This window comes from Mesocricetus auratus, unplaced genomic scaffold (assembly GCF_017639785.1).
Source record: "Mesocricetus auratus isolate SY011 unplaced genomic scaffold, BCM_Maur_2.0 Super-Scaffold_100031, whole genome shotgun sequence".
NCBI lineage: Eukaryota > Metazoa > Chordata > Mammalia > Rodentia > Cricetidae > Mesocricetus > Mesocricetus auratus.
The window spans coordinates 3319359-3334084 of NW_024429212.1; the positions used below are offsets into that span (position 1 = coordinate 3319359).

Here is a 14726-nt window from a genome sequence, read left to right on the forward strand (position 1 = left end):
GTTCCATCATTTCAGGGTAGAGTATTTTATGTTTTGCCAAAATCGTTTTAAGGTGTGAAGGCATGTGACAACTGGCCTCTACTTGAAGTGTCTCAGGAGACCGGTCAGGGATGCGGTTTTAAAACTGGTGTGATGCAACCGTGGGACATTTGATATGTTGCCTTCCAAGGAGATTACCCTCCTCTTTCTCTTCTCCAGGCTCACAGGCATGAACCTGCCGTCTCCTGTGATTAGCAGCAAGAACTGGCTACGGCTCCACTTCACATCCGACAGCAACCATCGGCGCAAGGGGTTCAACGCTCAGTTCCAAGGTAAGAAAGTGCCAACCCCACAGGTGCAAAAAGGAAACAAGTATAGACCCTGTGATCTCCGAGTCTTTCTCCACCCTGAGATTTTGGGGCACTCCTAGAGAAGAAGAAGAAGAAAAAAAAGAAACTCACGTTTGAAGATACCTCCCCCTCCCCTACCATGTACTTAGAAGCAATGGACTTGGGAAGGTGTGTGGGAATGAGTGGATGCCGCTGGTTAATGACCCTTAGCCCTCTGACCATCTACAGCAGTAACTGATTTAACTGAAGAGCAATTAAGCATTAGTTAATGAATTAATATTAGCATTTGTTTGTACTTAACCTTCCATAGAACAAATAGACATCCTCAGCAGTTTCGTCCGTTATTTATATGTTTAGAGTGGGTGAGTATGCCCATTGTACTTAAAAATTCAAAGGAATCTTGATATAACATTTAGTTCTGAAACACAGCTACCAGATTTAGTAATTTACGTGTCCCTAGCCTTGAAATAAAGATGCTGTTGTTTAGCCAAACACAGGTGTCTTTAGCAGTGTGGTTCTGAAGTGTTCCCTTCGCATCTAATCCCTAGCCTTTGTGACTGGATCCTGAGCATTTCCAACCATCAGTAACCCTTAGTAATATAGAAAGGGAATCCATTGATAAGTGGCCTACATAAAATCATTCTACTGACAAATAAAAATATCGTACTCAAAGTCCTGGGTGGGGGAAGACCTCACAGGGCCCCAGCCCTTCCCTTCTGAGCTGTGGTTCCTAACAGACTCTGGGAGAGGCACAGTCACTGTATTTAGCTGTATGCTCCCCAAGCTCTAGTGGTTAGTTTCTACTCCGTGGTCTCATGCAGCCTTGGTTCAACTCTAGGTTACCTACAAGTGAAACAGAAAAGTGTGGATGTAAGCAATGCATAGGTGGACTTGGGGAGGGTGACAGATGTAGGAGAGGAATTTGATTAAAATGAAATATATATGTGGACATATCAAAGAATAAGTTCAATTGATAAGAAAAAATAAAGCACCACAAATGGACTCCCTGTGCTTAAGAATGTGACTCCCAGCAAAATTGTGTTCCTTCGGTTTGTAAAGCACAAGGAAGTCACTGTTGCTGTTATTTCATCAAGTAGAGTGAGAGTGATTTTTCTGGGAATGAGATCTGAAAGGTTCTGAGTTGAGTGTGGGGCTGGGACTCGTTGCTGGCCATCCAGGCCTAGGGCTGGGTACAGATGCAGAAATCATTTGACCTGAAATCTTGGGGTAGTTTTTTCCAGCATAATAAATGTGAGTCCTCACTGGAGGCCATGGACCATATCACCAATTCTCCGTGTAATGTCGTCAATTCTCATCTTCAGGCTGTAGTCCACCATACTGGATTTTATGAGTAGAAGCATCCCGTGGCCCCACCTACCCTGGGTCATAGGCAAAGACAAGAAGTTTATTGTAACCATAGCGACCTCTATCGGCCTGTCTTTAAGGTCCTTTATGTTATCACATTTGCTGTGATGAAGTAAGTGTGGGAAGGATCTGGTGGCAGGGAGAGGCCCCGTCATGTGGACACAGAGTTGGTGGGGCCGGATGAGGACACCAGGTCTAGTGGGGGACACATCTCTGCTGCTTCTCTGTGTTCATCCACAGGAGTGAAGGGACCTGGTTCTGAGTTAAAGTGACCACACCTGGTCCTTGAAACTCTCCCAGGCTGCTCATGAAGTGTGGTGGGTTTGCAGCCTATCATGTTCCAAAGAACCTTTTCATAAAGTTTTGGTTATTTTCTCAGCAGAGGAAAATGTTTTCAGTATCATCCTTCAGGCCTCATTATTTGTTTGTGTGATTGGAAGAAGTGTGGAATACAGAATGTGCTGCTTAAAAATTGACCCAGAAACACACAAGAAACACATGGAGTAGGGAAAAATCAAATATATACCATTTTAAAATCATAAAATATAAGCTACATTTCTGAAACTTACAAATATACAAACTATGAAGCAGTTGTAAATAAGTAGTATATATAATTGAATTTTCATTAAATATCTAATTTAAACACATATATCATTTAAATGCTGTATAATTAAATTATATGAGTGACCCACACACGTCAATAATTTATATGTGTATACATAGAAATAGATGGAAAAAGAGAAAAGGAAGGTGGTGGGAGGGGAGGAGGGGACAGAGGAGGAAGAAGAGGAAGAGGAAGAATGGAGGAGAGGCGATTAGGAAAATTATTATATGAAGGCTAAAAAGAATCTCTAAGCAATGCCAAAGTATAAAGCCACATAGACGTAGCTGAACAATTACATACTGAAACTCTTCAGCCCGTCTGTGGGTTCAATTCCAAGGCATTGTGGGTAGATGAAGCCAGCTCCTTGCTGATGAGCTCATGGGCTTCCTTTGACTAGGGCATCCTCCCCAGACCACCTCTCAGCAGGCACTTCACAAAGATTGAATCCAGACACGATGTCACCCATCTAAGAAGGACATTGACCAACAGAGCCTTCACCAGTGACATCAAGAATTACCGGACTAGACCATGGCTCATGTAGGACATGCAGAAAAGCTTGCACAGACCCATTACCAGTGAAAGGAAACATCAGGGAAAAGCAAGTTGCAGATTCTAGACCAAACTGAGAATGCCAGAAATAAGGAGCTGGGACAGTTACTTGGGATGCTATCTTCCCTAAGTCCTTATCAGCCACCAATACCTTGTTCTGGTTGAAGGTATCCTGCCACATGGGGAAGTGTCCTCTGGAGTCAGCCCTTTCCCCTATGCCTGATTTGAAGAACTCAGAGCTCTCATCCCTATTTCCTTTTTACAAACATAGCATAGTAACAGGACTTATCAACACAGTTGGCCAACAGTCATGGCATTCGGAATGCATGCAGAATTTACCAAATGCTTTTACTCCACTTATAAATACTGCTGTCAAGGGTTCAGGGAGTAGGAATGGTTTCTCTTCTATTTTGACAGGGAAAGAGAACTTTGAGAAACATAACTTGACAGCTAGAGTCTGGTAAACACAGACCTGGGTAGGACTGAATATGCTTAAAGACCAGGAAATTACAAGGGAGCTTGTGGGGTTGGGAAAAAGGAGACTGCTCGGGAGGTATGTGGTAGACAGAGGAGAAAATAAACATGGAGAAAGGGGCAGAGAAATGAGGATTTGCCACCCTTTTAAGGTTTCTGGTGGTCGCAACCATTGCTTGCACTCACCTCTACATGGAGAGTCCTTGAAAATTAAGACACTCAGTGACTCCCCCGAAGCCCTGTGTGGTTGCCCCCTGCCCTTCACATTCCCATGATCTTCCTTGATTCCTGATCATTGTGTTCTCCCAAGGGAGATGGTTTCACAGACACAAGAACTAAAGAAAATGCTTTAGATTCTCGACACTTTTCTTTGCTAAATGAACCGCCACCACCATGAGATATTGCTTCTAGTCTTGTGCTTTTTAACTGTCCTTCTTGAGGTCCTCTGGCTTCTCCGTAGCCCTCCCCTCCTCACTGATGGCATCCAGTCATCCGGACCTGAGAGGTAAGGATGATAGCAAGCCAGGCTGCGCTGCTGCTGCTGCTGCTGCAGCTGCATTGCATGTGCACTCACTTTTAAGAGTCCTGTGAACCGAAGCTGTCACAGAGTCACAGAGACCCCTCTGATAGATCTGTGGTATCTGCTACACAGATTGGTCCCACAGTGTATGGCAGATTTATGTAAGACATATTATTTCTCCAAAGCAGCTGAAAATGGAGCCCATTCTTTCTATGTTGCCTCCGCCATTAATTATAATTAAATAAGGCCCTTGTTAGCACTATCCATCATCTGGGCGTTCTGGATGTCTACAAGATGAATTTTTAAGAAACACATTAATCTTGAACCTTGAAAGCCTGTGTCCTGAGTAGGCATCTCTGAGTTGGGCTCCAGTTCTCAACATATTCACCTGGCTATCAATAAAATCTTGGCTTTTCACGAGATGCAACCCCCATTGATTTCTGTGATGAATAAATCACTTTGAAAGAAAGTGTTTGTAATAAAGTTCCAATTTAAGTAGGAAACACCCTGTCTCATAAATCAAGAGAAAATCTGATGGCGGCTTGAAAGCTTGTGTTGACACAAATAATTAGCTTGCTTTTTAGGTTATGGCTCTATATAAGTATCGATTTTCCTTTTATTTAAAATGAAGACCTTTATACAAAATGGGGACTTCTGCATTATTAAAAATGCATTTGGGAAATTGAAACTTCATGTGCCCAGATTTACAAATCCTATGTGTTGCCCATTCTTCCACATGCACAGCCCCTACAAGTATATTGTAAACAAGAGCTCTGAGACAGAAAAGTCCCCTAGGTCCTACTGTTAATACATGTACCTGCCTCTTGCAGAGAACGCTAAGTCTATGAAAGTGTAAGGAGCATTACCCAAGATCTAGAAGGTACTTGGCTGCTGTTCCTTTAGGAAATGAAGGCAATCAAAGGCCCATATCCATCCAGTGCCCTTGGACCACAGACCTGCAGAAGAGAGCAGGCTACTGGGGGTGCCGTAGCTGGCCATATGGACATGGGGATTGACTACTTACTGACACCTCTGGGTGCTACTAGGTAAGTGAGATTCAAGCACATTGTTTTCCAATAAAGTAATCTAGCAAAGGGCAATCTTATTCCCTCTAATTTACTCAGGAAACCTAAATCTTTGTAAGAAAAATTGTCTTGATAAACATACATTCACTCAAATTAGACACACATAACTCCCCCCCTCAAATATGCTTTCATTTCTCTCAGTGCAGACTTTAGCAACTACCAACTCCAGGAACATCTGTACGCTCCAAGTTCTGAACTCTACTCTTTGTGACACACATGCTATTAACCAACGCCCCTGTTGTCTGTGTTCCTTCCTTCCTGTATTAGACCAGCTTAATAACATCTGTTTCTCAGACAGGAGAGAGGAGGAAGCATTAGATTAGACTCAGTGCAGCACCCTTCTCTATTAGAGTACCATGCCCTGTAGGAGACTTGTTCCTTTTTGGCCTTCCTAACTCATCCAAGTCTTCCTTCTGATGCTGGTTCTAGGCCAGCAAGCTGCCTGGGTCAGGCTCACCCAAGCTGATCCCATGTCAATCTCCAAGGAACCCCTAATAGTGCAAGCCCCAGAAGAACGATGAGGTTTGGACTGGCTGCAGTGTAATGTGTAGACCTACCCCTGTCTCTGGACACTGTGTAGCCTCTATTTGGGCATCAAACGCCACTTTTTAGCTCAGTGTCAGCTAAAAATTTCTTCCTAAAAATTGCAAAGGTCATTTCCTATTTAAGTTTTCTCATATTTTAAACCCCTATGTGAATCCTAAGCACAGGGACTGAATTATGTCAGGCAGGTTCAGCTGAGGAATCATGAGGGAGAGACCAGGAGAATAGTATTCCAGAATGGGCCAAGGTATGAAGGCCAGGATTCTCAACGTAGGTCTCCAAGTCCATGGTGTCACTGTAGGCACTTTGTAATGGATGGAAAGCAGAAAGCAGGTTGACTCTGTGTTTCAGCCAATAGAATGCGCTCCCCATGTGTTGGATGTGCAGTTCTCACCACAGGCATTCATTCCTGCCCACAGTGCATGGGTCTCTCCAGCACTGGGGTGACAGGTGCGCACTACCATACCTGGCTCTAAGACGTGGCTTTCCTGTGCTGATTCAGCATGATGTGATCCCAGAGCCGGTTCCTCCTTACCTGCTCCCAACAGCAGCCTTGTGTGCTCTCTTTTACAATGTTTTCGTGTCTGCTGTATCCTCTTAGTGTCGACTATATGTGCACAGGCACAGGGCCATCTAGCGTGGCATAGGTGGTGTCTCAAGAGCCACAGCACTGAAGAAAACCAACTCTCCCACTCCCAGAATGCATCAGCTGCCAGGGTTGGGTATACATGAGCCCTTCCCTCATCCACACTGGGATTCTGACTAGCTTTAGCTTGTTTAAGTCTTGCTCACACTGTTGCAGCCTCTATGAGTCCGTGTGTGTAACGGTGCTGCCATGTCTGGTAAATTCCCTTTTGTTACAGACATCTGCTCCCCCCCCCACCTTCTTAATCTGAAAAAAATCCATAAACTGGAAGTGAAGTAAAACTCTACTGAAATAATGTTTTAAAAATGCAAGCCTTGTAAAGAGCTAAAACAATGCAACATTTAAATTCAATAAATTGAATTCCTTCTTTGCATTTGTTACTGCTCTAAAGGAAACAGTGACTGACAGATGGCCCAATAGGCTTTGCCATGAGAACCTCTGTTTGGATCCCCGGGACCCATGTAACATTATATAAAACAGTACACACCTGCAATTGCAGCCCTCCCTCGGTGAGATGGGAGCTTGAGATAGATTCTCATGGGCTTGCTGGGTATGCACAGTGGCAAACAGCAGAAAATGCTGCTTTAAATATGGTAGCAGGTGAGGCCTGAGTCCCCAGATTTCCTTGTGACCTCCATTTGTACCCCGTCATCCACACTGGAACTCACACAGACAGGCACACACCCACAGAAAAGCGTGTTGCGGACTGTTGTATTCCTCACAACCTGCGTTGTATCTCACCTCCTGGTATTTGATAACCAGGAGAGCCATAGTGGATTTTAATTACAGGCATATTAAAGGAGGGCAGAAGTCTGGCATCTGTCTGTCTGTGCTTTTGGATAAAATGAAGCATTTCATAAAGATGAGTGTCACCACTATCTGTCTTGGAGATTGCTCAGCTCACTTGCTCTCGATGAATGCCTCTTCAGGGAGAGTTGTCTGCCTTAGGGGCTGAGGAGGCGACTCTCTGGGTGGCTGAAGTTCTGTGCTGCAAGCCTGAGGATTAGAGAGCAGATCCCAGGGCACATGTAGAAGCCACACAGGAGCGGTAGCCACCTGCCATTCCAGCACATGGGAGGCAGAGACAGCAGGAGATATTTCTAGGGCTAGCTAGCTATCCAGACTAGCTCAAGTGGCAAGCTCAGGCCCAGTGAGAAACCCCCCCCTCAGTAACAGTGGAAAACCATTGGAGAAAGTGCCCACTGTCAATTTGGGTCTTCTGCACATAAACACACAAGTACACATGCACTCATGTACCTACATATGCACACTTCCCACAGAAATACAAAAAAGCCTCCGTTAGTTGTCAATAAGAAAATTAACTTATTTTTAGTTAACATACAAAATGATGAGTCTCATTATAACATGTTTTCACACTAACATCCTTGTTTGGTAGCCCCATTGCAAACCCTGCCTTCAGGGTGCCAAGGGTGAGCCCTTCCCTGGAGGCACCTCGGTGCAGACCCCCCCCTCCCCCAGCATACAGTAAAAGCCCCCATCTCTGGATTCACCTTGTAGTTCCTGGTTTTCTGTTCCCCTGGGGTCATCCAGGAATGCATTGCTCAGATTAACCTGGATTTACTAATTCAGTTTGATTGGCTTATTGCACCATCAGCATTGGGTTTCCAGGAAACTTTTCATTAACCAGGAGTTTTTAAACTTAATATCTGGTGCCCAACCCAGTAGAGTTGAGTTTCCAGGTCCCAGATGGCCATGGGAAACCACTCTTCCTCTTGCCCTGTGGACACAAGACTTTCTCGGTGTGTTCCTAAGACCAAGCCAGCGGCCCATATGACATCCAAGATCCCTTTTTCTTACAGTCCACTGGTCAAGACACTGCAGTGGCAGATGACTGGGCTGTTCGGGGTAGAGACAGTCTCGACCTCTTTGGGATTCCTTGTCTGGGAGATGTCCCATTCAGGAATTTCCCAAACCTGCTACTGTTCTGACGCCAGGCTACCTCGGAGGATGCACCAGCACAGTCTTCCGGTATCCGTCGTATGGCTTGTGTAATTGGGTACTTCCGGGTTTAAGCACACCCTATCAAACTTATGCAAACTGGGGCTGTCTCACCTTAAGTTGGTTTGGGCTACCCCAGCCAGGTTCATGAGCACTGCATTCCTGACCCTCTTCACATCATCCCTTGTCAGCAGGAAGATGCCAGACTTGAACCAACACCCCTATCTATACCCAAGGAGTCTGGGATGTTCAGGTGGAAGCCCTACCTGCCTCTATATCTATACAAAGAGGTTGGAATGTTTGATAGCCCAGTCCAAACCCTACCTTTAGGGTGCCAAGGGCAAGTCCCCTGGAGTCACCTCAGTCTAGACTCCTCCCCTAAAATCCCGCCATTGGCGACTCCAACCCCAAGAGCATTAAAAGTCCCAACCTCTGGATTCACTTCATGGTTCCTGGTTTTCTGTTCCCCTGGGGCCACCCAGGAATGCTTTGCTCAAATTAAACCTGGATTTACTAATTCAGTTTGATTGGCTTATTGCACCACCAGCGATGGGTTTCCATTAACCAGGATTTTTTAAAACGATGGGTTTCCAGTAACCTTTCCATTAACCAGGATTTTTTAAAACAACAATCCTCTCAAATAGTTGTTTTCCCTCTATCTCTTTCCCTTTTAGAGCCTTCATGAGGAAAAGCATGTTTTCTCTCTCTTTACTACATTAACTCTTTCATTCTGTCCTCCTTTCAACTTCTTCCTCCCCTCAAGTCTCACAGGCATGCCCAGGCTCTCCATCTGATACTTGTCTGAGTCTGGCTTTTTCCACTCAGCTTGATTATCTCTAGTCCCACTCATTTTCCTGTAGATGGCATGGCATGGTGGTTCTCTGTGGTGAGTAAACTCCAGTGTTTCTCTACAAGGCATGCTATCTCCATGTACATGTTGGTGGACTTCCAGGCTGTCTCCAAACCTTGGTTACTCTGGATAGTGGGGCATTAAACAGGGCAGTCACGTGTCTCTCAAGCACACTCACTTAGTGTCCTTGGAGTGTCTATCCAGAAGCGGTGTCCTTGGGTCTATGCGTAGATCTCAGCTGCTTGTTCTAGGCAGCTGCTTGTATGTTCATGCAGTTTTCTTATCAATAGTATTCAGAATAGATTGAAGTTCTTTGGGGCTATTGGATAGTTAGAGCTTAAGTGGTTGGTGTTCAAAGTGACAGAAAAGGAAGGTGTTTTCCCAAATGCTCAGCTCTTCTTTGTTCTTAGGAAGAGAGAGCTCTACAATCTTTGTTCTCTAGAACCGGAGACAGGATCTGCAGATGGTGAACATGAACTTTATTTATGTCAAATTTAAAGTCATGTTCAGAAAAGATTAGCTTTAAAAACTCAGCGCTGGGAAGCACGTGTAATAAATCTGATCTTTAACAAGAAAATCTCTGTGCTGCAAACGCAAAGCCTGTTAAAGCTTGCTCTGATGGTTGAACCCCAGCACTTTAGTATGATGAATCAAAGATGTAAATGCTTTTTTTCTTTTGATGTCTCCAAAAGAGATGATTTACTTGGCAGAGTCTCCTCTGGCCTTGTGATGCATAAAATAATTCCACATCTTAAAGTCAGCAGTGCTAGGATGACTGGAGACATTTCTTTTTCCCCAAAGACAGACTTCTGTTTGTTTCTCTGATTCTCCTGCCTCTCTCCCACCCAGTGCCTCGGTGTACTGACAGTGCATGAACTGTAGCAAAGACATTGGGGGAAACCGCAAGAGGGAAATGCCAGGGTGTGCTGCAGAGATGGCTGAGTGGTTAAGAGCGCTTATGTCTCCTCCATAGGACCTGGGTTTTGTTCCCAGCACCCACACAGTGGTTCACAGCTGTGTGTAATCTTGAGTTCCAGGGAATCTGATGCAGCCTTCTGGACTCGGAGGGTACCGTACACACGTGACACACATATGTACATGAGCAAATACTCATGCTTTAATTATTACTTTTCACATTTCACCTCAACATACATGTTGTTATGAAGCTAATTGTGAGTTTAAAAATCTACTTCTGTCTTGGTGTCCTAACCCATGCTAATCCTAGTCCCACCAGCACTGCAGCTCCACCATACCACTGCAAAGGTTAGCCAAAGGCTGCCAACATTAGGGTGATTAAGTTCCAGGAGTTTTAAACATCACCACCCTGGCTGAGGATTTTATTTGTCCTCAGTGCTAGATGATGGGAAAATCTAGGGATGCCTGTGAACACTGGAAGAGGGTCTACAGTTACATGTGACGGCTCGAATCTGGAAGTTGGAATCTGAAGAGGAAAGGTGGTGATCCACTTTTCCGGGCTGTGTAGGGAGATGCCTGGGTATCTGACAGTTTAAGGAAGGCACCACAATGGAGGCTTCAGGTAGCAGCCATCGGAGCTGCCATGGAAGTAGACCCCCCCACTGTGTGGAAGGGAGTACCAGAGAAGACATTAACGGTGCCAGGAGATGGCAGACCCCACAGAAGGATTAGAACCTCACAGCCAACAAAACTGTCATTTAAATATCCTTTAAAGCTTTACTATTGAACTAGTTTCAATGTTTTCATTATTCTTCTACGGTTTCTGACATATACTTTTTTTTTTAAAATGAGGAATGAGACACAGAAAGTAAAATTACATTAGGAGATTGAATCTGTAACCAGTTGTCTTTCCCACTTATAAGAAGACACACCATCCTATGTTAGCAAGAGCAACTAAAAGGGCATTACACTAATCGCCTTATCTCTAAAGAGCAAAACAATCAATGTTCATTTCTTCATATAGTTGTTGCATATGATAAGGACTGAAAATGCAGTTTTCGTTGGGAATAGCATCTATTCCCAAAAGGTTGTGCGTGTGTGCCTGTACATCTATATGTGTAGCATAAGTCTTCAGGAGCCCATGGAGATCAGATCCTCTGGAACCAGAGATACAGAGGTTAGGAGCTGCCATGTGCATGCTGGAAACTGAACCTGGTTCCTCTGCAAGGGCATCAAGTGTTCTTAACCACTGAGACATCTCTTCAGGTCCTATGCACTTATTATAATTATTTCTAGCACCTCACAACTTTCATTTCTTTGGGGGGTACTTTTCTTTTCACTATAGGAAGCATGCACATACGTGCATATGTTTAAGAACAAATATATTTCAAATGCAGTTTACACCATTTTGTTGACCACCCTGGTGTGATTCAGTAATATTAACATGTTGCATCTCATACAAAAGCTACAACTTAGGATTTTTGATGACAGCAGGTGGACAGGTGGCTTCTCATAGTCTATTCTTGGAGGTTAAGTTAGTGTGGGGCTGTTTTGTGGCTTTTTTCATATTTAAAATCATTTATATTGTTTTAAATAAACTTGGAATTAAACTTTGTGAATGTATTTTTTTCTCCTTTGATCAATGAGGCGTCTTGAAAAGGTTTCCACAGCTCAGTACCCACAAGTGAGGCCAGCATCCCTGCCAGGAACAGACAGACATTCTAGAGACACTTTCTCTGTCCCTCTCAGGTTTGAAGTTTCCTGTGATTGGACTGGCATGTTGCTAGTGCTTAGACAAGGCTATTCCTGTATGGCTCTCTCAATACTAACTTCATTGAGGGGTCCAGTTGGGAAATATCCTTGAAAAGGAGGCCTCATGGTTTATTGTGGTGACCCTGGACTCCATAGACCCTAAGTAGCTTGTTCAACGTTCCTTTTGTCAGGGAGATTTTGGCTTTCATAAAGAGCACAGCATTCTGTCAAGCACCTGCCCCAGGAGGTGGCCCTAGGCAAAAGGGCTAAATTGATAGAGTTGAGCTCCTGGAGGAGGCTCTGTGTTCCCAAGGCAACTGTCTCACCTGACCCCGCTTAGGGCTCGCCTGGGGCATTGCCAGGGACCTCTCTGCTCAGACCAAGTCCTCTTCTTCCCTTCTGATAGTCTGTACTGTGCTAGGCCCTTACAGTCACAGGCCTTCAGCAACTTTAAGAAAAGAATTCACAGGAGCAGCATGTTTTTAGACTTTCTGCTAGAGAGTTGTAGTGCTGAGCTCCTGAGAAGCCCAGGGTCGTCTGAGACCAAATATCCTCAGTTTGTCTGTCACATTGGGAAAATGTACTTAGCAACTCTAAAAGGACTGGGGTGCTCCTTCACCTATGAAAGAACTTAAGAAATAGAGAATTTACTCCCGGTAACTAAGAGGGAAATCGAGTAGTGTATGCATTTCAAAACACTCCGAGCCTACAACGCCCAGGTTCTCAGCCCTCAGCAGGCACATCCTGGGATTTGTGACTTCTACCAATTTAGAATTCCTGGTGCCTCCCTCTCTGCTTGTCTCACGACTCGGAATCTAATTCCTGATTTCCTTCAGTGAATCGATCCCACTTCAGCACCTGTTCCCCCAGGTCCTCTCATGTTAATTATCCTTTCTCAATTCCTAAGGGCAGAAATTGAATCAGCCCTGCCCATCAGATATACTTTTGACTTGTACCCTGGGAACCAGCAGGGTCAAGGTGTTCTGAAGAAGCCAAGACCAATGTCATCATTATTAAGCTCTGGCCAGAATCACAAACTATGACCAAGACCACCCAGTGTACCTCCTTCTCCAGACTATACTGACACACAAATTGACCCCTCTTCTTCCTCCACAGGGGACGTGGAGAAATGATGTTGACAGGCCCCCTAAAGACAGATCAGACCAAATACACAGTTGCCAGACAGCGGAGCATGGAGACATACAGAGCAATGTCTTTTTCTGTTGCATGGGGAGCTTCCTGGGCCATAAAAAGTTAGTGTTTGCACATTAGAGCTGGTGGTTGGAGGAGCTGAAGACGTGTCTCAGTGGGTAAGAGCTCTTTCTCTGCAAGCATGGTGACCTGGCTGTGTTCTGGGGGGAAAGGAGATGGGTTGTCTGGGGCTTGCTCACTGACAGCCTTGTTCCAGGTTCTATGGGAGATCCTGTCTCAAGGGAATGAGGTAGAAAGGATTAATGACGGCACTGGACATCATCCTATGGTGTCTGCAGAATGTTCGATCTATGTTTGTTAGACACAGAAAATTTATCAAGTCCCAGTGGTCAGACTCATGCAGTCTTGTATTATCTTTGATGGTCAGCATTCCTCCCAGGAGTTAGGAAATAGACAAAAGTGAAGCATCTTGTACCCTGAGTGCTGATGCCATTAATAATGGGTGACTCAAAGAAACATTAACACACGGCATAGCAACACCACAGCGAGTGTTCAGAGCACTGGGCTGGCTGAACAGACACTGGGCCCAAGCAATGTCACTAATGGGGACTTTTCCAACTGTAGTACTTCTAAAGGTGATTTATTAATGGCAGGATCCTGCAAATATTGGCAAGAAATAAAATGGGTTATAAACCAGAGAGCAGCCCACAGATCAGAGAGTTGTTCTATTCATGAGGCAATGCTGTCAGCTCTGCCATCTTGGAGCAGATATAAAGTTCAAAAAAGGCAAGTAGTTTATAATAAACATGCTGTTGTCTATGCTTTTGCAGATTCAATTTAGAAGAATCATTTTCCATTTTAGTGCTTATAGAAACTCAGTGTAGATACATGCATACATTTCATGCATGTGTTTATATATGTACTTTCGTGCATATATGTTTGTGTGTATATATGCATGGATGTGCACGAGCATATGTGTATTTGTATATATATTTGTATATATATAAATATATATGCATATAGGCATGTATGTGTGAATATGCATCTTCATGCCTGTATATATATGTATATATGTACGCATGTGTTATATTTCTATATGCATATGTGCATGTTTGTTCTTGTATAGATGTGTACCTAAGTGTGTGCGTGCCTGCAGTGCTTGTGGATAACTTACTCTTAAATTTTTATTTGCTCAAGCTGAAGACATTTTTTAGGGTGTCTGTTTTCCTCATTGTTGGCAGGAAATGTGCTTGCTCGTGACACATGTCTCATCAGTGTTTTACGTCATAGACTGCCACCTGCTCATCACAGCTCTTCCTTCTGTGCTCTTTCTCCATAGAGCCCCTCTCAGAAAATGTCCTGTAATTACTTTCTCAAAATTAGCTTCTGGTGGTTGCTCATTTAGAAATGCGTTCTACTCCTGTAAAGAGTTTCCAATTCTGTTCCTTTCTCCCACCCCATTAATTTTGATGTGATGTTATTTAATAAAATTAAGGAAGCTTTCCCCAAGTTTTGTGGCTCAGGCCCCCAAATAATGCCATTGACAAAATAATAACTAAAAAAAGTTTATCAACTTTTTTTAGTTGAAGGCAAGTTTAATCAACAAGCCAAATCAAAAATAAGTGCCATTGCATTTATTTATGTGTGGTGTCATTCTGCCTGTCCTATCTCGCATCAGCTGCCAACTAGACCCAGGCCAGAAAGTCTTCAGCTGAGCAATTGCCTTCAGCAGGCTGGACTGTGAGGGATTGTCTTGATTATTCACTGAGGTGGGAGGGCACAACGTCCTAAGGCAGGCACCATCCTTAGGCAGGTAGTCCTGTGCTTCAAAGGAACTAACTTGTCATGAGTCTAGGAGAACTAAGACCCAACCAGTAAATATCAGACTTCCCTGGTTCCTGTCCCCAGGTTCCTGCCTTGAGTCGCGCCCTGATTTCCCTCAGTGAAAGACTGTGGCCAGGAAATTTGAGCCAAATAAACAGT

The 14726-nt window shown here is 44.2% G+C and overlaps 1 protein-coding gene across 1 annotated transcript in view; it reads left to right on the plus strand.

Annotated features, from left to right (window-relative positions):
• Csmd1 (CUB and Sushi multiple domains 1) overlaps nt 1-14726 on the plus strand; it is a 1489308-nt gene that overhangs the window by 972488 nt on the left and 502094 nt on the right. The window contains exon 6 of the mRNA XM_005082604.4: nt 199-311. Within this exon, the coding sequence (XP_005082661.1) occupies nt 199-311 (113 nt within the window). The remainder of the gene's footprint in view (nt 1-198; nt 312-14726) is intronic.